General features: G+C 36.4%; 1 protein-coding gene across 1 annotated transcript in view; it reads right to left on the reverse strand.

Annotated features, from left to right (window-relative positions):
- Positions 1 to 1,267: 1,267 nt before the first annotated feature.
- PGM2L1 (phosphoglucomutase 2 like 1) overlaps positions 1,268 to 23,551 on the reverse strand; it is a 50,930-nt gene continuing 28,646 nt past the window's right edge. Inside the window, exons 6-14 of the mRNA XM_019449801.2 lie at positions 19,316 to 19,509; positions 18,293 to 18,482; positions 17,692 to 17,789; positions 16,557 to 16,737; positions 13,992 to 14,085; positions 13,103 to 13,232; positions 12,679 to 12,868; positions 9,089 to 9,222; positions 1,268 to 6,928 (exon numbers count right to left, since the gene is read on the reverse strand). Coding sequence (XP_019305346.1) covers positions 6,826 to 6,928; positions 9,089 to 9,222; positions 12,679 to 12,868; positions 13,103 to 13,232; positions 13,992 to 14,085; positions 16,557 to 16,737; positions 17,692 to 17,789; positions 18,293 to 18,482; positions 19,316 to 19,509 — 1,314 coding nt within the window. The 3' untranslated portion in view covers positions 1,268 to 6,825. The remainder of the gene's footprint in view (positions 6,929 to 9,088; positions 9,223 to 12,678; positions 12,869 to 13,102; positions 13,233 to 13,991; positions 14,086 to 16,556; positions 16,738 to 17,691; positions 17,790 to 18,292; positions 18,483 to 19,315; positions 19,510 to 23,551) is intronic.

Consider the following 23,551-nt stretch of genomic DNA (forward strand, 5'->3'; position numbering starts at 1 on the left):
CCTTTCTATACTCTCACCTGCTGATTGAAGTCCAAGCTCCATACCATAGCACACGGGGCTCTCTCCACTCACACCCCTACTCAACATGCCAATAGCAAACCACTTACAGTTCTCTGCACACTCAAGCTGATCTGTGCTTGATGCGTCCTCCCTCTTTCTTTGCCTTCCCCATAATTTCCAATCGGTCAATTAACTCTCTCCCACTGTGTCTCGATGGAAAGGTATAAATGCAGTGGCCTGCCTCCTACTACCATTCAGAAGGAAGCTGGGGGATCAAATTCTTCTCTTACTAGTTTTTGGTTTCAGCTAGGAGGAAGGCATGTCATCAAAGTATCACAAAAGCCAACTGGGCCTTCTTTCTAGTGCTTTGAATCCAAAGACATAAGGAATAGATAAAGGTGATCTGGTGGATTGGGGGTAGTGGGAACAGTGTCCTGAACAGGCTGTTCCAACAATAAAATGGCTGCTGTGTCTTTTTTCCTACTTTGTAGCCTTCTGGAGGGCCCTTGGTACCTACGTATTTCCAACTTCATAAATATTTATAAAATGAAATAATGAAGCATGGGGTGCCTGGGTGACTCTGTTGGTTAAGAGTCTGACTTCAACTCAGGTCACGATCTCACAGTACGTGAGTTCAAGCCCCACGTTGGGCTCTGTGCTGACAGCTCAGAGCCTGGACCCTGCTTCAGATTCTGTGTCTCCCTCTCTCTCTCTGCCCCTCCCCGGCTCATGCTCTGTCTCTCTCTGTCTCAAAAATACACAAACATTAAAAAAATTAAAAAAAAAATAATGAAGCAAAGGATAAAATAATTTAAAGCAAGCTGCATGCAAGATGAGACCATTTAATGATTAGAATCAGAATTAAAGAGAGGAAAATAAAGACAGGAAAATGGTCCTATCACTAACAGAAATGAGGAAGTGCAAGTTTAGGGAAGACAGGAAGGAAGGACCAGGAATAACAAATATATTATAATATATATTTAACTTTTTATTATGTTAACTGATGCTAAGGTGAATAGACAAATTAGGTCAAATGAAAGAAAGAGAAAAATAAGATGGAAAAAACTTGAATATTAGCTCTTTCTTCTGGGACTTCTGATGAACCAGTTTATGAACATGTTTAGTGAATAATAAGCTAGAATATTCATTTAGGCTGAAAGTAGGTTCTAGGTATGCCATGCATATATTTCAAAAATATGTTCCATTTGGATACCAAACTTTATGAACCACACAGTAATTAAGATAATAAAAATTACACAGAAACTCATGCTTATAAAGAGGCCTGTTTATTACCGATAACACTTCATTTGGCTAAAACCACAAGAAATCCACTCACAAACACTTCAAGTGCAAATTCTCACAGGCAGTACTTATGATACATCCTGGTGTTTTCATCGGGAAAAAAATGAGAAAATGTTGACAGAAACTGTTAAAACAAGGGCACAATTTTGAGCAACTGCTGCACAAGTCAGAAAAATAATTCATTCTTAACTGTATATATTTTATCTGGCATATTCAATGACATAATACAAAGAGTTTATTTTAGCCTAAAACAAAAAGGCCTCACCATATATACAGATGCAGACTCTTGTTTGAGTGCCTCTTTTAAGATATATGATGAATCATAACAGTGGACAAAATATACCAAATAGTTTCAAATTAGTTGTGACTCACTTGGAAGGTAGCACTATTAGGCTCAAAATGGCACTTATAACCCGTGATATTAAGTCTACATAGATACGTTCTTAGCCTACTTGGCCAACATCTTGCTTTGAGTGTAAAATACTAGGCATTATATATAATTTGCAAATAGGAATATGCTCTGCTCTCTCAAAAGGAACAGTATTTAAGGGTGTGCATGCTTAATGAAGATTTATCCTAAATTCCAGCAATGAGAAATGCTTAAAAAAACTGAATCAGAAAATTAACATTTTTGATTGTTTCTTACTTAAACTATTAGTTTCTTTAAAATACAACCCCCTAATTCCTACTGTCACCAACTAGGCACTCTATAACAGGTACTATATCTGGGGGGCAGGGGGAGGGTGTGGGTATGAAAAACTAATAAAACATGATCTCTGCTCTCAGGGAGCTGATAGTTGGGTGCTCCTTCTCGGTCAAGAAATGCCAATGGGTTAACGAAAACAAACGGGCCAACACCTCTGACAATATTATATAAGGCTCAGTGGTAACGGAGCTGTTTCAGTTCAGTTTAATTTGGCATTAATACTTTCAAAGTTCAGCTTTTAAAAGGCAGGGAATATCCTAGGTATGTCCTATGTCTGTATTTCCCAAAGTCAGTGTGTGTACCACCAGGCGGACGCGGCAATTGAGGAGGGCAGAGGGGGAAAACTGAGAGGCCGTGTGCTAAATGTGGTGCTCCTTGCCGGCAGCACTGGTTTCCGTGAAGACTGAAGGAATCATCTTTATGTCGAAACAGTTTTATTATGGAGAATGCAAAATTCAACTTACGTTTTTAAGACAGAACACGAAATTTCACGAGTGGTAGACTACTTCAGATTTTGTGCTTGGGCCCCTTCCCCCCATGTATTTATACTCTTCTGCTTTAGGGTGGAAAAATTTGAGAAGCAAACTTTAGATATGTCATTTGCCCTTACCTTGGACACGTTACTCATTCTTATATGTCCTCTTTTTCAAGTACACAGTCTTGAATGAACAAAGAGAAAAGATCATTTAATGAATGTAATAGTATGGTTAATTTTTTAAAGTAACCAATGGAAAACTTTAACTTTGTTTCCACCTGGAACTAAAGAAAATCGTGCTGTGTTAAGTCCTGCAAAGAAAGATCCTCTTCTTCCACCTGGGACTTCTTACAGCTTATGGTAAGATGCTGTGGGGACAAATGTGAAAAAAGATTTCCTCAAATTTTGTGCTTTGGATACCCCAAGTACAAGGAAACCTGAAATAATATGTGAGATCAATTGACCATTCAATTGATTAGTATGACTCTTTCCTCATCAGTGTCTAGAGCAATCTCAGAAAAACAAGTGAATTGTAAAAGGCTATAATAAATTAACATATAGTAGTATCCAGACAGACCAAAAAGGTTATGAAATAGATTTAAAATTACTTCTTACAATGTCTTAAATATTCTCACAATAATAACAAAATAACCAAAAGTCAAAAAAACAGACATAGTTTATGAACACGTTTAAAGCATTCTGAATGAATACAATTAAGATTTCTTATCAGTGAGGTAATAGGGCAATAGCTTTTCACAGTAACAAAATGTGGGAGGGGACCTAGGGAAAAAGGGAGGTAGAGAGAAAAAGGCATAAAATAAATTTATCCAATCAAAATTTGGATTTTTCAAGCATCACAAATATCAGTGGAAAACATCTGAAAGAAATACCAATAGCAGCAATTCATAGTTCATAGAACAATTTCTCCATTAAACTCCAGCTAATACCTTTGTTCGATCAATTCCAGAAGCAACCTCCTTAAGAAATAGGAGGTCTATTTCCTATACAAAGTTATGCCCAGAGTATCCAGTCTTTTTCCACTGGATCCACACTTTTATGCCCAGAGTATACAGAGTCTTCCTCTCTGCTGAAGTTAGGACACCCAAATAACAATACAGTTAAAACAAAACCCTCAAATATCCTATAATGCTATATAGTCTTCAAGATGAATAAAATGGTGTTCCAGTCTCACTTATTTGCCAGGTTAAATTAAAAATAATATCCGAGCAGGTCTTTATGCAGTGAATAAAGACTGCACTCATGCCTCTACTACTCAACATATACAAAAAGTCTCTTGTGAGCTAAATTCTTCTAGATAAGGAGCAAAAACTCAAATGTAACTTTCAGTGCTATGATATCATCGTTGTCCCAACCTGAGTTTTAAAAAAACGTATTGGAAGGAACCTTTAAAATCCATTTAGTACATTCCTTAATATATAAATTTGTTATTTAATTTTTTTAAAAAGATCCTTATTCTTTTTTAGTCTGTCCTCATTGAAGATAGAGAATAGTTTGATATATTCCTTCTTACTTTGAGCCTTTCAATAAAAGATTCAACTAATAACTTAGGAAGACTTATTAAACTATCTCAACAGCTTTCTCCCCCCCAGAGTTAAATGATCTTAATTCTTCGAACTCTTTCTCACAAGTCTTATTTTCCAATTTGTATTATATTCCTTTTTATTTCTGCTATGTCCTCTCCTCCCCAGTTCCCGTATGATCCTAAGACACAACATCCTAGCAGGAATTGAATCAGTAAGAGGGGTACTTTTTCTCACCTCCTAAAACTTGGCTTCTTTTTAGTGGTTGCTAATAAAGGAAAGAAAGCAAAAGGTTCGCTATTTGTTCATCATAATAACAAACACAGCTAAATAACTTGCCCACAGCCAGTTTATTCCCTACTTTTTGAGAGGTTAGTTTGCCCTTCACAAGAAGTTGTTCCTGTGCCATCTTATTGACTTTTCTATTGTTTGTTTATTTCTACTGCTTATTTTCAATGTATTCTTTGACCTTGCCCCACTAGTTTGTTCCTTTTCCCCAAAACTCTAGAGAAGCCCAGTTTTGATCTATATACTCAAGGAGAATGAATTCATTTTTGTGATATAATTCATAAAGAAAAAGCTAAACAATGTAGAGCCCAAGGCTGAGACTCATGGGCCAGCACCTCTGCCCTTCCTGGTTGACTTGGATCACTGATTTATTCTATTAGGCCACTGTATACCCACTATGTCAAGTTCATGTTAAAATACCATGCTTACATAGACTTGAGAGCTTGGCTAGAATCTAATAATTCCCTCAATCTATACATTTCAGCAACGTTTGTAAAATTTTGTTAATTTTAACTTTGGATTTTTAAATTTTTGAGATAACCTAAGCTTTCATAACTTTTCACCTTGATTAAGATGACTTAAACATTGTATTATATTAAAGCACTCAAACTGTTCTCTTTATAATAGAATGACAATCATGACATGGCTTTAGTGATTATGAATGGGCTATCATATCATTTTAGCTTCACTTTGTTCTTCAGTCATGGAAACACAGACACTAAAGCCAAATATACATATTTTTGATATATATAGCATTGTTTATAATACTTGGCAGAATATAGGCTATCTCCTAAGTTACATTCTACATTCCTTAAAGCCAATAAAGCAAAAAAGTATACACATTTTCCCTAGTGCAAAGCCTTTGAAAACAATGTCATTCAGAAGTATGGTGCTCTACCCTTAGCTAGCTATTACCTACAGTCATACGAGATCTAGCTATAAGAAAGGAACAAATTAACAATAGTGGCAATACAATAATTTGAAAATTATACTTGGACTATATGGGTTCAACCAAATGTTAGCTGATAGCTGCAATAAACCAAACTGTTATTTAATAAATGTTTAAATTTTATGCTATTATTATTTTTTAGGAAATAAATTCTCTAATACCAGTTATATCCCACTAGCTATTTGTTCAGTATAATTACACACAAGGCCTTGTGATTGTTACCTCTTAACTACAGCACTTGGGTTTAATTATTAATTCTGTGAGTTATATAGGACAGGATACACTTTAAGAAGATTAAACGGTATTTCTCTATTAAGACTTTTTTAGAAGTCTGGGGAATCAACCAAAAGTGACCTTCCAAAATTTTTTTCCAAATTGGTAAAGAGTACTCTTGAAATCAGAAATTCTACAGTGGCCAGCAAGATGTTAGAACAAACTGGAATTTAGTTTTAAAACATGTAGTTTTAGTGTTATTCTAACACCTAAAATCTGGATATTTTATTTCTTAGTAAAATTAGCATTACTTCATCTGATAAAGGAATAAATCTACTTATAAAAATGTAATTCCAAAGTTAGACATTTAAATAAATTTAGAGCTCCTTTCTCAGTTCAGATTTTTTTCTTTACTTGAAGGCTGTGATTACTGACCCTGAATTCTAACATGAAGATCCTTCAGTATAGTTACACTGAGTTTGCTTTTATTAACATTTTTATTTGCATTCATAAAATTTTTTTAAAGGGCAAATTTATTTGCTATAGAGGGGAAGCACCTACATAGTTTGGAAGATTTCCTCAACTGTCTGAAAATTGGCTGATTAAATTATATTCAATGCAGGAACACTGTTTTAATTCATACCATACCCTGAGAAGGCACTGAGAAATCTGACAAGAACGAAACCACTAGGAGCATTGCCACTATTGTTTTACGTTCAGTAAACGTCAGAATTTTAAATACGTACAATAAGTTCACACTACATTAAGAGCACCTGAAAAAGAGAAGCTGAAACCACATATTGTAACATCGGTTCTAAGCTAAAAATGCAAATACCCTATTTCAAATACTCTACTTTGTAAGTTAATACCTGTGACATAACAATGACACTTTCCCACAGTATTATGGGAGCAATGCCATTTTCTTGTCAATTTTATAGATTAATTTCCTTAACTAACTCTACAATTATATAACATTTATCTGCCTTTTTTTTTTTAAACCGTGCTCTACACAATTATAATATGGAACTAAGCTTAATCACACTTAAATAAGAAAACTCACTTATGTATTGTTTTTTTTTTTCTGTTAAAGGAAGAACAACGTGTCACTATAATACTTTTAATGCAATGACTTTTGTTCAAGATTATGAAAAAATTTGAATCATTTCTCTCCAGACCATTGCATTTCAAATTGATAGTTTGTTTAGTCAGCCAACCAAAAGAAAGAAAATAAAAGTAAAAGGATACTTGGCCAGAGGAGATAGGGAGAGAATGCTCATATGACGTCAACACATGGAGTTCTTTGCTGTTCTGTTCCATGTGCCAGTGCAAAGAAATGATGTACTGGTGTGCACTAAACAGAACGCCAGATCAGTCCATTTTTACTGGGCTCAAGAAAATTCTCAATCAGAGCTTCAATGAGTTTCTTCAATTCCTCTTCTAGTAAGGCAGTGTCACTGAAGAGAAAGATTAAGGGTTTTGAAATTCTTCATTTTCATCACCTTAAAATTCATTTAAATTGTTATAATTTTAAGAGGACATATTCCGGAGAGGATGATCAAACAATTTGTTAACAAAGCAGAAGTTCACTCAGTTAAAACAAAACAAGACTAAAGGGGAAACGATCACACACACACAAAACACAATTATCACCAACTGAAGTTGAATTTCACGAAAGGGAGTTCCTTGGTACACAGTACATGGATGAGTTTCAGTATATCTACAGATTTCTCCTGAGTTAGGCAATTTAATGGCCTAGAACACCAACACTAGGTGCTATGCTAAAATGGCTTTCTGAAAACTTTGAAGGATACCCAGTAGATATTATGGGATGACATGGCATGATTCAGGTACAGAGGGAGATGTGACTAGAAAAATGAGATGTTTAAAAAATAAATATACACTTACAGGTATGCGCTTCAAAGTCATCACTGCTGTTGCCCAAAAGATTTCCAGGAAAGCTTCTTCTCAACTGACTTCACAATCATTTTTTATTACTTTAATAATCATCCTTTAGTTTTAGCCAAATACAGCATTACCCAGTTTGGTTTCCTTTAAACTCTACTCTGAATGACTTCAGGATGTCTATTTGCCCCCAAAGGAAATAAAATCTACTCTTAAATGCAAAGACTTAGGAACATACAAAATAATGTACCTCGGACTCTGAAGGCAATTCCAAAAAATCTCCTTCCCAAAAGTATATTAATCAGTGACGAGGTACTATTTTTAGTAAGTTTAAATAGCATTTGAGATGTTTATTAAAGTCAATTTAGTCACAATTCTTACTCTTAAAAGGCAATAAATTAGGCAGATTAAGTCAAATCATATTTGATGTAAAAAATGAATATTCTCGGGGCGCCTGGGTGGCTCAGTTGGTTGAGCATCCATCTCCTGATTTTGGCTCAGGTCATGATCTCAGTTTGTGGGATTGAGCCCCACATGGGGCTCTGTGCACAGAACCTGCTTGGGATTTTCTCTCCCTCTCTCTCTCTCCCTGCCCTTCCACTGCTCATTCTCTCCCTCCCTCTCTGTCACTCTCTCAAAATAAAATTAAAAAAAAAATTTAAAAAATGAATATTGTCTGAAAATAAATTATTTGTTCATCATTTCTTTATGTTCAACATGTAACAGTTAAAGCTCACAGAACCTTCCAGTAATAAAAATTCACTAAAATTTAAAAATTCAATTTCTAAATGATGCAGCTGGTTTGGAAAATAGTCTGACAGTTTCTCTGAAGGTTAAACATAGAAATACCATGTGACCTAGCAATTCTACACCACCTATATACCCAAGTGAAATGAAACATGTCCACACAAAAATTTTTGCACAAATATTTGTAGCACTGCTATTCATTAATAGTTAAAATGTGGAAATAACCCAAATGTCCACTGCCTGAAAAATGGATAAAAAAGTTTTATAACCCATACAACAGAATATCATTAGGCCATGAAAACAATTTTTTTTAAAAAAGGAATAAAGTGCTGATTCATGCAACAACATGGATGAAACTTGAAAACATTATGTAAGTAAAAGATGCCAGTCACAAAGGGCTAGATATTGTATGATTCCATTATATGAAATGTCCACAATAAACTAGTCTATAATGACAGTAGATTGGTGGTTGCCCAGGGTGAAGAGGGTGGGGAATAGCAAGTGACTGCTAATGGGGATGGTGTTTCTTTTTGAGGTGATGAAAATGTTCTAAAATTGTTAGTAAAAAAAAAAAATTGTGGCAAACCATAAGAGACTCTTAAATACAGAGGACAAATTGAGGGTTGATGAGGGTGGGGAAAACAGATGATGGGTATTAAGGAGGGCACTTGTTGGGATGAGAACTGGGTGTTATACATGATGAATCATCGGAATCTACTGAAGCCAAGACTACACTGTTATGTTAGCTAATTTGAGAATAAAAAAAAAAAAAGAATACGTGGAGAAAAAAATTGATTGCAATGATTGCACAATATACTAAAAACCACTGAATTGTACACTTTGAATGGGTAAACTGTACAGTATGTGAATTGTATCTCAATAAACTTTATATATGCGCATATATGTATATGTATATATATATATATACATATATATATATGTATATTTAAAAAATCAATTCTCACCTCTGCTCTGGTGATGCACACATCTCTGCGTAATACTTTATCTTGGGTTCTGTCCCGCTTGTCCGAAGAGTAGCCACACAGCCATTTTGAAAAGTAAATGTAATCATTTGGCTGTTTTTACTCACAGGCAGCACCTATGCACAATTTTAACAACAGCTTAGTTACACTCAGTACCTTTTTCATTTTCAAGAGTTGTAAAATATACTCTACTTATATGAGGTATCTAAAGGAGTCAAATTCATAGAAACAGAAAGTAGAAGGCTGTTGGCAAGGGCTGGTGGGGGGCGGGGGCAGTTGTTTAATGGTATGGAGTTTCAGTTTAGCAAGATGAAAAAGTTCTGGAGATTTGTTGCAAAATAATGCAGATATAGTTAACACTGCTGGGCCTGCATGCTTAAACAGTTACGGTGGTACCTATTATGTTATGTGTTTTTTACAGCTGAAGATATTTTTAGAAGAATTATAAAATACAAAAGGAGAGTACATACATAATAATTTATAAATATACCATGTACTTAACATTTATAATAGTACTGGCATTGGGTTATATACATGGTCTCTAGGCCTCAAGAATAATCTTCCAAAGTAAATATTACTTCCAATTTACCGACAAGTTTCAAAAAGAGTAAACAACCTAGTCGAGGTAACCAGCTTAAGTGGCAGAGCAAGAAGCTGAGGCCAGGCCTATTTGTACCAAAGTCCAAACTGCCTCTACATTTGCAAAGTGCTTTACAATTTCAAAGCACTTTCACAGTTTATCAATAGCTTCCAAAGCAGAGTGCCCATATCCTAGAGGACAGGCCAAATAACCTACTGGGGTACAAAAAAATTGTATACTTTTTATGTAAAAGTTAAAAAAAGAAATAAAGCTTTACTTTTGACATTGAACATATGGATTAACACTTGTACTCTTCCTGGACCACAGATCTGTCTATGAAGGTATCTTGGGGGACCTGTGGGGGTTGTACTGTGACATGGGTTTGACAGTGGTGCCTTTCACCAGGTGTCCTGAGCCTGGTCCTCTCCGTGAAACCCCTCCCTCAGTGGTATTACCATACACCAGTTGCTTAAAACAGTCACCTTCTGGGGTTCCTGGCTGGCTCGGTCGGTTAAATGTCCAACTTTGGCTCAGGTCATGATCTTGCAGTTCATGAGTTTGAGAACCACAATGGGCTCTGTGCTGACAGCTCAGAGCCTAGAGCCTGCTTCAGATTCTGTGTCTCCCTCTCTCTCTGCCCCTCCCCTGCTCACACTCTGTCTCTCTCTCTCTCTCTCTCAAAAATAAATAAACGTTACAAAAAATTTAAAAAAAACCAGACACCTTCTTCTCCTCTTTTTCACTCACAGACCATCAATTAGCAAGTCCTGTGTATTCTACTTCGCCCAACTTTCTATCTCCACTGCTACTATATTAAATTTAGGGGCACCTGGGTGGCTCAGTCAGTTAGGCATCCAACTTTGGTTTAGGTCACGATCTCATGGTTCGTGAGTTCGAGCCCAGCATCAGACTCTTCTGCTGTCAGCAGGGAGCCGCTTCAGATCCTCTGCCCCCCTCCTCTCTCTGCCCCTACCCCACTCTCAATCTCTCTCTCAAAAATAATAAACATAAAAAAAATTCAGGCTCCCATCATCTCTCAGCTTGATTACTGAAACAGCATATGAACTGATCTTCCCGCCTGGGAGTTTGTCTCTCTCTAACCCACACACCGCACAGGCCATTCTGTCTCAAACTCCACACTACCACTACAGTTGTAGAGAACTCCTTGTGGTTCTGTGAAGGAGAACATGCCTTCTCACCTCCAGATCTAGCACCTGCTGCTCCGTTTGCCTGAACACCCACTGTTCCTCCTACATCTGGATAACTCCCACTCTTACTCAGCTCCCAAAAGTCCTCTAGAATGTATTCCATAAGCCTCCCAAATCCGAGCAGGGGTCCTTCCTATGCTCTTCCATGGCACCTTATGCACCCCCTGGTTGCATTTGTCATGTTGTAATCAGTTTCATTCCATTTCCCCACTAGACTCTTGAGTGTAGAAACAGCGCCTTTGTCATTGCTCTATCTCCAGTGTGTCTGTACCTGTAGCACCAAAGGATTCTGATAAATGCCTATTGAACATACACATGAATATCAATCTGAAATGTGAAGAAAAACCTAACAAAGTCTTTGACACTCACTAAGTGACCTTAGGGGATTAACAACATCTATAGCACCTGCCTTATAAAATTGTTGTAAGCATCTGCAGAGAACACACAGGAAAGTACTTTGAATAATGAATATCATAAGGCTTAAAGGGGGTTAATAGGAAAAAAGCATCACAGCAAGAACTACTCTAAGCACAGCAACAGTAGTGAAATAAAAAGAAGCAAAAAATTTGGTTCTTCTCTTCAAGTAGTTTACAAAGACAGAAAAATACACACATCCTTGCACATATACAGAATACCAACGACTGGGAACCAATATGTGCTGACCAGATGAATTACACACACAAAAGGATTATGAGCTATATTATACACAAGGAGTTGCAGATTTCCCAAAATATATTATGCCCCTAGCAACTTGAGACATCAGGACATTATAAATGGAAATTTAGGCTAATAACCATAACAATAACCAAATACATATGATCAGCAATCTATAGCATTTAAATATTTGTTGCGCACCTACCATGTAGGCAGGAGCCTTGAGAGGCACAGAGGTGTATCAGAAATGTATCTGCCACGTACAACACAATGATAAAATAGAAAGTGATAAGTGACAAGAGGAAGGCACCATATATAATGAAACCTCAGGAGGAAGATATCTAATTTTGGGACCAGGAGGGTATGTGGAGGAGGTGACATGTGTCTGAAGTCTTAAATAATGGCTAAGGTGTGGACCTGCAGCAATAGGAAGGAAACAAAGACTGAGGAAATAGCTTGAGCAAGAAGAGAGAAATTTATAATAAAAATGTATGCATGTAAGAAACTATTAAGTTGTTCTATTTGGCTACAGGTATAGGGAACAAGGTCGAAAAGGGAAGTTACAAATAGAAGGGGGTTAATTGTGAACTTTGAAACAACAGGCTTTTAGACTTTATTTTCAGCATTATGTAGCATCATCACACATTCTCCCTCTCTCCTTCCCTTTCTCTTTTTGTCTAATTCTCTTTCCCATCTCCCCACATGGAGAAAGAGGAGGACAGGATCAGAGGCAGGGAGGCTCTGGGATTACAACTGCTCTGAAGATGGGGCACCTCGGTGGCTCAGTCGGTTAAGCGTCATGACTCAGGTCATGACCTCACGGTTCGTGGGTTTGAGCCCCATGTCAGGCTCTGTGCTGACAGCTCAGAGCCTGGAGTCTGCTTTGGATTCTGTGTGTGTCTCTCTCTCTCTCTCTGCCCCTTCTTGGCTCACACTCTGTCTCTCTCTCTCAAAAATAAACAAACATTAAAAAAACAAAAAAAAAAAAATTGAAAAAAAAACTGCTCTGAAGAAAAACAATGGATCCCCTAGTTTCAAGACACTCACAGGCTTGAACTTCAACCATTTCACTATAGTACGAAGTACTACAAATTGTTAAAAAACTTAAAAAAATATATTTGGGTACTTACTGATTTCTTATTAGGCTGGCTGCTGTCATATCCAGTGGTAACATCCCGTATGTGCAATATAGCAAATGTCCCACAAAATTTTGGATATTCTTTTGGAGAATCAAAATTGCGAAGCCTTTCAAATATACTTTTGATGGTAATCGGATCATAACACAAGAAATAGGACGTTTTTGAAATGTGATAACCATATCTGCACAAAAATTTAAAGTGTTAAAATCAGATGTCAGATAACTCTTCAGGAAAGTACATATTAAAGATAAGCCTATTATTGTATTATGTAGAAAGTGGAAGTCTTTAGTTCAGTTTTAGAACTTTTTAAAAAGGATTGGCTATTTTCAAAACCAAATTTAGAAATCTAAAAGGAGAACCAAAAAACTGAGAAATTTAGCAATTGAAACTAGAAATTCATAATAACATAACTTACTTTTCATAAACCTTAATCAGTTGTTGTTTCAATGTTATGTTCATGGTTTCCAGGTAAGCTGCCATCTCAGCAACAACAACGGCTGCACTCACCCCATCTTTGTCCAAAACTGAAGTTCCACACAGAAAACCTGAGAATTAAAACACATTTTTGAAAAAAGGGGAAAACTTAAGCCTATAATAATTTCAATAGTTTTAGTGGTGCCTGGGTGGCTCAGTGGTTAAGCATCCAACTCTTGGTTTCGGCTCAAGTCATGATCTCATGGTTTCATGGGTTCGAGCCCCACATCTGGCTCCACGCTGATGGTATGGAGCCTGCTTGGGATTCTCCCTCTCTCTCTTCCCCTCTGCATTCATGCTGTCCCTCTTTCAAAATAAATAAATAGACTTGAAAAAAATAATTTCCAGGGGCGCCTGGGTGGCTCAGTCGGTTGAGCGTCTGACTTCGGCTCAGGTCATGATCTCACAGTCCGTGAGTTCGAGCCCCGTGTCAGGCTTTGTGCTGACAGCTCAGAGCCTGAAGCCTGCTTTGGATTCTGTGTCTCCCTCTCTCTGCCCCTCCCCCACTCATGCTCTGTCTCACTCTCTCTCAAAAATAAACATTAAAAAAAATTAAAAATACTAATTTCAATAGTTTTATTTCTTCAGAAGAACAAATGAATTTAAGAGCCTAGTAATAGATGATACCCATTGATACTGAAGGTATTTAGGGAATTTTTAAGGGTCTTTTTTTCCCACGATGAAAAATGCAGCCACATATTTCTGAGTTCTCTATGGTTTTTACAACACAAAATGCAAAACCAGAAGACAAAAACTCCTCTCTATAGAATTACTATATTTAAAAAGATGCTCTCATTCAAATTTCAAAGATTTTAATATTTACTACATACCAATTGACTCCTCAAATGCAAAAAGAACTTCTTTTCCATTTTCCAGGAGGTCTTTTATCCTACATCCAATCCATTTAAAACCTGGTAATGTTTCCTGAAATGCACAGAAGGCCACTCTAGTTAAGTGACTCCTCATAAAAATATAGTAAAGCCTATTGCTAAACGCACATAACACTCTCATAGTGATCTTCTGTTATGGTGTTTGGTCCACACAGATTTATAAAGTGGTAAGCATACAGCCAGGAAATGCTTGGATTCACATTGCCACGACTGATAAACTACTATTCATTGAGCACACAAATAGGTGATTTGCACCAAATACAGTCCAGCAGTTGAAAGTGGTGATACAGATAGTCACAAAGTAACATAAATACACACATCTATTATGATCATCCACTATTTATCAAGCACTGTTAACGGGTGCTCTATATCACTGTCTTTTTAAATGCTTACAAAAACTCTGTTGCTGAAATAGAGGCTCAGTAAATTTGCCCAAGATTATGCCGTATATGAGATAGAGCCAGGATTCAATTACACTGCTTCTCAGAAACTGTCTTTTAGGCTGTATTATAAGTACTAATATAAGAGCACCCTACAAAGGGTGTGATTTAGTCCCCCTGAATAATTGAAGGCCATAAAGCTTTTTAATGATGCACTTACAACATTATCACAGCATATGCTTGAACCAAGTGTTCCTTACTATAATACCATGGCCTAAATAAACCCAAGAGAGTTACTGAGCCCTTCTTTGGTAATTAGATTCAAGGACTTTTCATCTGATGAGCTACTGTTCACTTTAAAGACATGAACTGTCTGGGGTGCCTGGGTGGCTCAGTCAGTTGAGCGTCCGACTTCAGCTCAAGTCATGATCTTGTTGTTCCCGAGTTCAAGCCCCACATCGGGCTTTGTGCTGGTGGCTCAGAACCTGGAGCCTGTTTCAGATTCTATGTCTCCCTCTCTCTCTGCCCCTCCCCCATGCGTGCTCTGTCTCTCTCTCTCTCTATCAAAAATAAATAAAACATTAAAAAAAAAATAAAGACATGAACTGTTTTATGGGGCGCCTGGATGGCTCAGTGGGTTAAGCATCCAACTTCAGCTCTGGTCATGAACTCGCGGTTGGTGAGTTTGAGCCCTGCATCAGGCTCTGTGCTGACAGCTCAGAGCCTGGAGCTGCTTCAGATTCTGTGTCTCCCTCTCTGTCTGTTTTTCCCCTGCTTGCACTCTGTTGCTCTCTCTCAAAAATAAATAAAGATTTAAAAAAAAAAAAAAAGACGTGAACTGTTTTACAACAGAAAGAGCGTGTGATAGACACTGATTCTAGAGCTGACCATTACTAACTTATGATTCCCAATTCACCTCTCTACTTCCTCAGTGGGAAAAAATAAAAGCCAAAAACCTCTGCTACCTCCTTACATACAACAACACAAGGAAGCAAATTTATAATATTGGTCTCCAGAATCAGGTTCTTTTTTGTGCTCATTGTATGTTGTTTTTGCCATAGATATTAACGAGAATGTTAACATTAATATAATTCAGAATCTCAAGCTTGAATAAATTTTCAATTTCTGCTCTTTTGCTGTTTGTATTTCTTTAAAAGCCTGAGAATGAAAGTTCCATTTCATTAAAACAGGTATAATTTTATTTTATTCAGCCAATTAATGTTAAGACCTGTAGCTTGGCTGTGGCAAAAAAAAAAAAAAAAAAAAAAAAAAAAGGCCCCAGAGGTGACATTTACACTGACATTTTGGCAAAGATGGCAGAGGAAAAGCAATTTAATTGGCATCAGTCTCAGAAGCTCTAAAAACTGTCAGCTTAACTGCCTGAGACTCACAGAGGTTACAGATCTGTGCTGAGAGTGAGTCATTATTTGTTTTTTTGGATGGAGAATCATTGGGTCTTCATTTACAATTTGGAAGACTGCTTTAATTTTCTTAAGACTGAACCTGAAGAGCCTAAACAGTGGTCGATGATACCTACAATTTTTTGGAATGGAGTTTATGCTACTGATGAGGTCACTAGGAGCAAGATTTTCTCAGTATGAAAACCAAGTATTGTTGTATGAAATAATAAGCATTAATTCAATTTTTAAAGTACATCTTATCTTAGTTCCAGAAATTCACATACTGGATGAACTTGGCTCAAGGTGTCTGAATTGTCAGAAGATGAGCAAATTTTAACAGAATTAGAAAAAAGGGGGGATTATAAATCAAATCAATAAAAGTCAGTTTTAGTGGGGAGGTGAATTTATTGTATAGAAATTGATTTAGAGGGGCACCTGGGTGGCTCAGTTGGTTAAGCATCCGACCCTTGATTTCAGGTCAGGTCATGATTTCATAGTTTGTGAGTTTGAGCTCTGCATTAGGCTCTGTGCTGATCGCTGAGAGCCTGCTTCGGATTCTCTCTCTCTCCCTCTCTCTCTCTGCCCCTCCCCCAGCTCGTGCTCTCTATCTCAAAATAAATAAACTTGAAAAAATTGTCAGATTAATGCGTTTAAGTAATAGCTCATGTAATTTTAAAAAAGAAATTGATTTAGAAAAGTAGCACACAGATATTATCTTTTCTTACTTCAAAATGAAATCCTTCTTCAAGTGCAATTGCCTTCAAAATTTTGGAAGAGACTGTGGTGGCTAACATATAAACGTTCTTCACATCAGCATTTCTTGATTTATTTTTCTTCCAGCAATCAAACATCCACCACCCAAACAAAGCTGCCAACTCATTCCCTGTGAAAACTTTCCAATGACCACTGGAGAGAGAATGAAAATTCAGTTCAACACTTTTATAACTTCTTATTAAAATTTCTTGACCCTAAGACATACAAACAAATTACCATCCTTCACATAGGAAAATCTAAGAACTATTATATGAGATTTTTGAGAAAACATTTAGTACCATTTCTACCTCATCAGGGGTGAACTTTGGGTAGAAATGGCAGCAATGTCTGCTGAAAAATTATTACATTATAACTTTTATTCTCTTACTTAATGAGAGAAAAATTTAGACTATGATATCCTGTCTGTGCAAGGACATTTGTCACAACATTATAATGATAAAAATCCACAGCAACCCAAAGGACCAAGATTAGAAAATGATTGTATTCATAAAGCAATCTGTTGGGGTATTACTCCATTTTAAGAATTAATATTTTAAGGGGTTCCTGGGTGGCTCAGTTGGTTAAGCGTTTGACTTTGGCTCAGGTCATGATCTTATGGTTCGTGGCTTGAGGTCCTGCATCGGGCTCTGTGCTGACAGCTCAGAGCCTGGAGGCTGCTCCAGATTCTGTTTCCCTCTCTCTTTGCCCCTCCCCCACTTGTTCTCTCCCTCTCTCTCTCTCTCTCTCTCTCTCTCAAAAATAAAAATAAACATTAAAAAATTTAAAGAAAAGAATATTTTAAGCAATATTTAAGCAATATGAAGAGTGTTCATAGTTCAATATTAAGTGGAAGACAATGAAAATATTAAAATATATATAGTATAATAACAATTTTATAGAAACAATTATAGCATATCTCAAATATCTGAGTAGAAAAAATATAGAAAGGAAATGGCAAAATATCAACCTAAGGGTTATCTTTGGATAGTGGGCTTCTGGGAGATTTATTTTCTTATTGTTATTATTTCCGATGAGCCTGTAAGACTTAAAATCAAAAACTGTTTTTCAAAGTTTTAAGCTTTTAATTAAATAACAGGCTTTACTTACTTCTCCTGAAGTTCTGCTACTGCCAGTCGGTCTGCATCAGGATCTGTGGCTAGCACTACCCGGGCATTTTCTCTCTCTGCCAGTCTCAAAGAAAGTTCCTGAAACAGCCAAATCATTGGATTTTATTAAAGATGTTAAATTCATTTAATTTCTAAATGGAGGGATGATGTTAGTTGATATAAATTTTAGAAGGAATATAAGTTTGGCTAAATTTAAGATAAGCCTAGGGGCTCCTGGGCGGCTCAGTCGGTTAAGTGTCTGACTCTTGATCTTGGCTCAGGTCATGATCTCCTGGTTTGTGAGACTGAGCCCTGCATCAGGCTCTGTGCAGATGGTATAGAGGCTGCTTCGGATTCTCACTCTGCGCCTCCCTCTCTCTCTCAAAATAAAAAAATACACTTAAAAAAAAAAAGCCTAGAAGTAGAAATATCTACTATAGAGATTTCAAATAAAACAGAATATATGGCTCCAATATAATTTAAATTATGTAAAGTAAGATGGTATCTACTTTTGTCAGTAATCATTGAATTGTCAAATGAGTTCTAGCTATTTGATGAAGTTTAACGCACTCATAATAATTTAAATAAAGAAAAAAAAATACCAGCACAGATTCTCCTTCTTCAGGATTTGGGCATTTAACAGTAGAAAAGTCTGGATCAGGATCTTTTTGTTCTGGTACTGGAATAGGAGGCTTAAAACCAAACACTTGAAAAGCCAGCTGCACATAGTCATGTCCGACCCCATGAAAAGATGTATGTACAAATTTCAAGGTGGTCTTTGAATTTAATTCCCTGTAAAGGAAAAGAATTATTCAGTCAATATCACAAAACTTGGTACTTGTGGTATAATTAAAATAAGTTAGAGAAAAAGCTAAAATCTATTTTTTAGGATAAAGCAAATAAACTCAGCAAGCCAGGATGCTTTCTAGCAGTAGTGTTAGCTATTTATGGAATAGTAAGAAAATATGGAAGTAAGGCAAAATCAAATTTTAGAAGAAATTTCCTGATCTCATACAGAGAACACATATATTTAGCTATAATTTTTAATGGCTTTATGAGGAAGCAATTAATATACAATACTATACAATTCTTCTATTAAAATGTACAATTTAATGGCTTTTTACTACGTTCAGTTATTCAAACATTACCATAATCAATTTTAGGACATTCTCATTACCCCAGAAAGAAATTGTGTACCCCAGAGCCACCACCCCCTAATGCTCCCATTCCTCCCAGCCATAGGCAATCACTAATATACTTTCTGTTTCTGTCTCTACAGATTTGCCTTCTCTGGACATTTCCTATAAATGGAATCATACAGTATGTGGTCCTTTGTGACTGGCTTCTTTCACTTTGCATGTTTTCAAAGTTTATCCATGTTGTGGTATGCATCAATATTTCTTTTTACAGCTGAATGATATTTTGTTGTACGGATATACCATAGTTTATTTATCCATTCATTAGTTGATGGATATTTGGGTTATTTTCACCTTTTAACTATGATGAATAGTGCTATTTAGCTATATTCTTCATATAATCCATAGCCAACACATTTTTATCCCTATGTCTTTCCTTTATTTATCTTATTGTATGGTAATACTATCCTACATTCCCCCCGTAGATACCTGTGAAAACAGATCTTTTTAAGATCTTCCATGTATCTTCTGCAAATGTCCTGCAGAGGATCTCTCTTCAGTGGGCTGGTATCCACTAAATTATCATTCCAGGAACCATTCCAAGGTTCCACACATTCTTCTATACATTTCAGAATTTCTTTGTCATGAGGAGATGTGATCTGGGCACCAGTTTCCCAATAAACCTAGTTGATAGGTAAATACAGCTATAATTACTTGAAATGTAGGCCAGATATTTTTTGCTACAGTAGAGATCTTTGGCTTTATAAAGAACCATACCAAATTAATCAAGTAGAAACTGTCAACAGGGGACTAAAGTAATATGAAAGGATGTTGCTGATAAAGATTCCTCAGGGACTCGTTAATAAAATGATCATGTATTATTTTCTCTTTTAGAAGTATACTTTAATAACAATACAAGTAAAATATAATCAGGGCACCATTATGACAACATATTAATGCATACATATACCATAGTATTCAATCATACTCTTAGATCTATAACTATGTACTACAGATAATCTAAGAAATTATGGGATATCCATGAACTTTGACACTATAAAATTTTAGCATTATAAAGTAGTTCTGTGATAAAGAAGAAATTATCAGCTATAAATTAAAGTAGAATTTATGTCACACCAGATAAAGTCTAGATCAGGAAAGATAACTAACATGTTAATTACTGCATATACATTTCAGTATATGTGTTTTCAGTATTAATCAAAATACATTTCATTAAGCTGTCAGTTTGTCAAATGGCTTGATCAACAAGAAATTAGGAACAGTTAACAAAAAAGCAAGAAAATGTATTTCTATAATTCATAGGATCTCAAAGTTAGAAGGGACTCTGCTTAGAAAATATCTATACTGACTTCTACCATATATACGACAAGACTACCCTCTTTTGCATCCTGAATGATGAAAAGAAGAATACATTTGAATATAAACTATGTACTAAGCTCTGTGCCAAACAATATGGTAGGCTAGATGAAAATTCTCACAATATAAACACCTTAAAATGTTAGCTAAAGTTGGAAAAACATTATCTAAAATGTATAGCTTAGTTCATAAGAAGAAAAGGGAAAACTCCAGGCAATGGGAAAAAAGGAAAGAATTGAACACCAGATTGATGAGGCTGTGAGCTAATGCTGTGACTGCCTGGGGTTTGGGAACTATTTCCCTGGTTCTTGAGTTGTAACACCCATGTGGAAGGCAGGAAATTTGAGATCTGAGACTCCCCTCCCACCCCTTGTGATCAGTAGAATTACAGTATAGAGGCTCTGCCCACTATTCTAGAAAGGTGATGAGGAAGCATGTCTATTCTTCTGGGTATGAAAACACTTTCAAATCTGAGGTCTAAATTAACACAGAAATTGCTCCCCATCAGCGAAACTCCTGAGGATTCTAAAGAAATTAAAAAAACAATACCAAAAACTAATCTGAGTGATCCTCCCACAGTCCAAGCCATAAAAAAGATTCTATCCGTAGCCTATATCCATAGCTTTCAGAAACTCACCATAAAAATTTATAAAACATGACAAAAAGCTCCTGGCCTTTCTCCTTGCCCATTTCTTCTTGCCTTTGTATATGGATGTGATGCCTAGAGTTACAACCATTATATGATGTCCACACTGGTGAGAAAGGCCAAAAAACTGCAGAGATGCCAGGCCCAACAACACTGAGCTACAGAACTCTGCCAGTAGCCACCTACCTTTGGACTTTATGTGTGAAAAATAAACTCCTATCAGCTTAAACCATTTTTGTGGGTTTTCTGAATCTATAGCAGAAAGTATCCGTATTTGATTCAATAACAGAAGAATCCATGCAACAAAGTATACCCAGGAACAAACTTCAAAAGAAATATGAAAAATCTATCAAAAATATTTAAGGGGTGCCTGAGTCAGTTAAGTGTGTGACTCTTGGTTTCAGCTCAGGTCATGATCTCACAGTTTTGTGGGTTCAAGCCTCACACCGGGCTCTGTGCTGACAGCATGGAATCTGCTTGGGACTCTCTCCCTTCCTCCCTTTCAGCCCCTCTCCCACTTGCCCTGTCTCTCTCAAAATAAATAAACAAATTTAAAAAAATATTTAAAATGTTACTAGAGTATATAATAGAAGTCTTGAAAGAACAGAAAGATACATCCTGTTCATGAATAAAGAGACTCAATAAAAATTGTAAAAACATTGAAGCTGCCTAAATTAATCTACAAATGAAATATGATACCAATAAAAATGTCAAAATAATTTTTTCCCAAGTGGAAAAAATATAATACCACGCATGGAAAATATAAATAAAGTCAAAAGGCAAATGATGATATGGGGGAAAATACCTGCAAAACAGATGACCAAGAGCTATTTTTCACATATAAAGAGTTCCCAAAAATCACTAAGAAGAAGAGCAATTACCCAAGAGAAAAATGGACAAAACCTTTAACAGACTTCTCAGGAAATGGAACACAAATATCATGTAAATAAGTGAAAAGATGAGCAACCTCACTCACAGAACAGGTGCAGATTAAACCTAACATTTTCACCTGATTGGTAAAGACCAAAAAGTTTGATAATATGAAAGGTATACATTGTTAGTGAGAGTATCAATTGGTATAACCACCTTGAGTAGAGAATGACAAATTTTCTTTCATATCCCTTTGACTCAAAAATTTCACTTCCATGGCCAAAATGAACAAATCAGGAGACTATAGATGCTGGAGAGGATGTGGAGAAACGGGAACCCTCTTGCACTGTTGGTGGGAATGCAAATTGGTGCAGCCGCTCTGGAAAGCAGTGTGGAGGTTCCTCAGAAAATTAAAAATAGACCTACCCTATGACCCAGCAATAGCACTGCTAGGAATTTATCCAAGGGATACAGGAGTACTGATGCATAGGGGCACTTGTACCCCAATGTTTATAGCAGCACTCTCAACAATAGCCAAATTATGGAAAGAGCCTAAATGTCCATGAACTGATGAATGGATAAAGAAATTGTGGTTTATATACACAATGGAATACTACGTGGCAATGAGAAAAAATGAAATATGGCCTTTTGTAGCAACGTGGATGGAACTGGAGAGTGTGATGCTAAGTGAAATAAGCCATACAGAGAAAGACAGATACCGTATGGTTTCACTCTTATGTGGACCCTGAGAAACGTAACAGAAACCCATGGGGGAGGGGAAGGAAAAAAAAAAAAAGAGGTTAGAGTGGGAGAGAGCCAAAGCATAAGAGACTGTTAAAAACTGAGAACAAACTGAGGGTTGATGGGGGGTGGGAGGGAGGGTAGGGTGGGTGATGGGTATTGAGGAGGGCACCTTTTGGGATGAGCACTGGGTGTTGTATGGAAACCAATTTGACAGTAAATTTCATATATTAAAAAATAATAATAATAATAAATAAATAAACATTAAAAAAAAATTTCACTTCCAGAATTTATCCTATAGATCAACAGTGTCATAGAAATATAAAGTCAGCCACAAATGCAAGCCCACTTATGTAATTTTAAATTTTCTAGTAACCACATTAAAAAAGAGAAAAAGGAAGAGGTAAAATTAACTGTAATATGCTTTATATAACCCAATATATCCAAAATATTATCATTTCAACATGTAATCAATATAAAATTAATTAAACATCTTACATTCTTTTTTCCTACTATGCCTTTGAAATCCGGTGTGTATTTTACACTTTCAGTGTATCTTAGTTCATACTAGTTGTATTTTAAATGTTCAAAAGCCATAGGTGGCTAGTGGCTACAATATTGGACAATGCAGCTATAAGATGATAAGAATAAAAGCAATTGGGGCACTGGGGTGGCTCAGTTGGTTGAGGGCCCAATTTCAGCTGAGGGCATGATCTCATGGTTCATGGGTTCGATCTCTGCATTGGGCTCTGCACTAACAGTGTCGAGCCTGCTTGGGGTTCTCTGTCTCCCTCTGTCTCTGTTCGCCCCCGTTCGTGCTCTCTCTCTCTAATACATAAACATTAAAAATTAAAAAAAAAAAAGAATAGATGCAACAGCTAACATTTATTGAGCATTTATTGGAGCCAGACACTATACTAGGCATTTTGCATGCAGTATCTCCTTTAATCATCACTCTTACCCTATGACATTGGTTCTATTATTCCCCCTAGTTTGCAGATGGGGAAACTAAAGCACAGAGAAAAGAACTTGCCTGGGGTCACAAAGCTTCTGAGTGGCAGAGGCAGGTTTTAAACCCAACCCATAGTCTT

The sequence above is a fragment of the Panthera pardus genome, unplaced genomic scaffold, assembly GCF_024362965.1.
Source record: "Panthera pardus isolate Hobbes unplaced genomic scaffold, ASM2436296v1 HiC_scaffold_12, whole genome shotgun sequence".
NCBI lineage: Eukaryota > Metazoa > Chordata > Mammalia > Carnivora > Felidae > Panthera > Panthera pardus.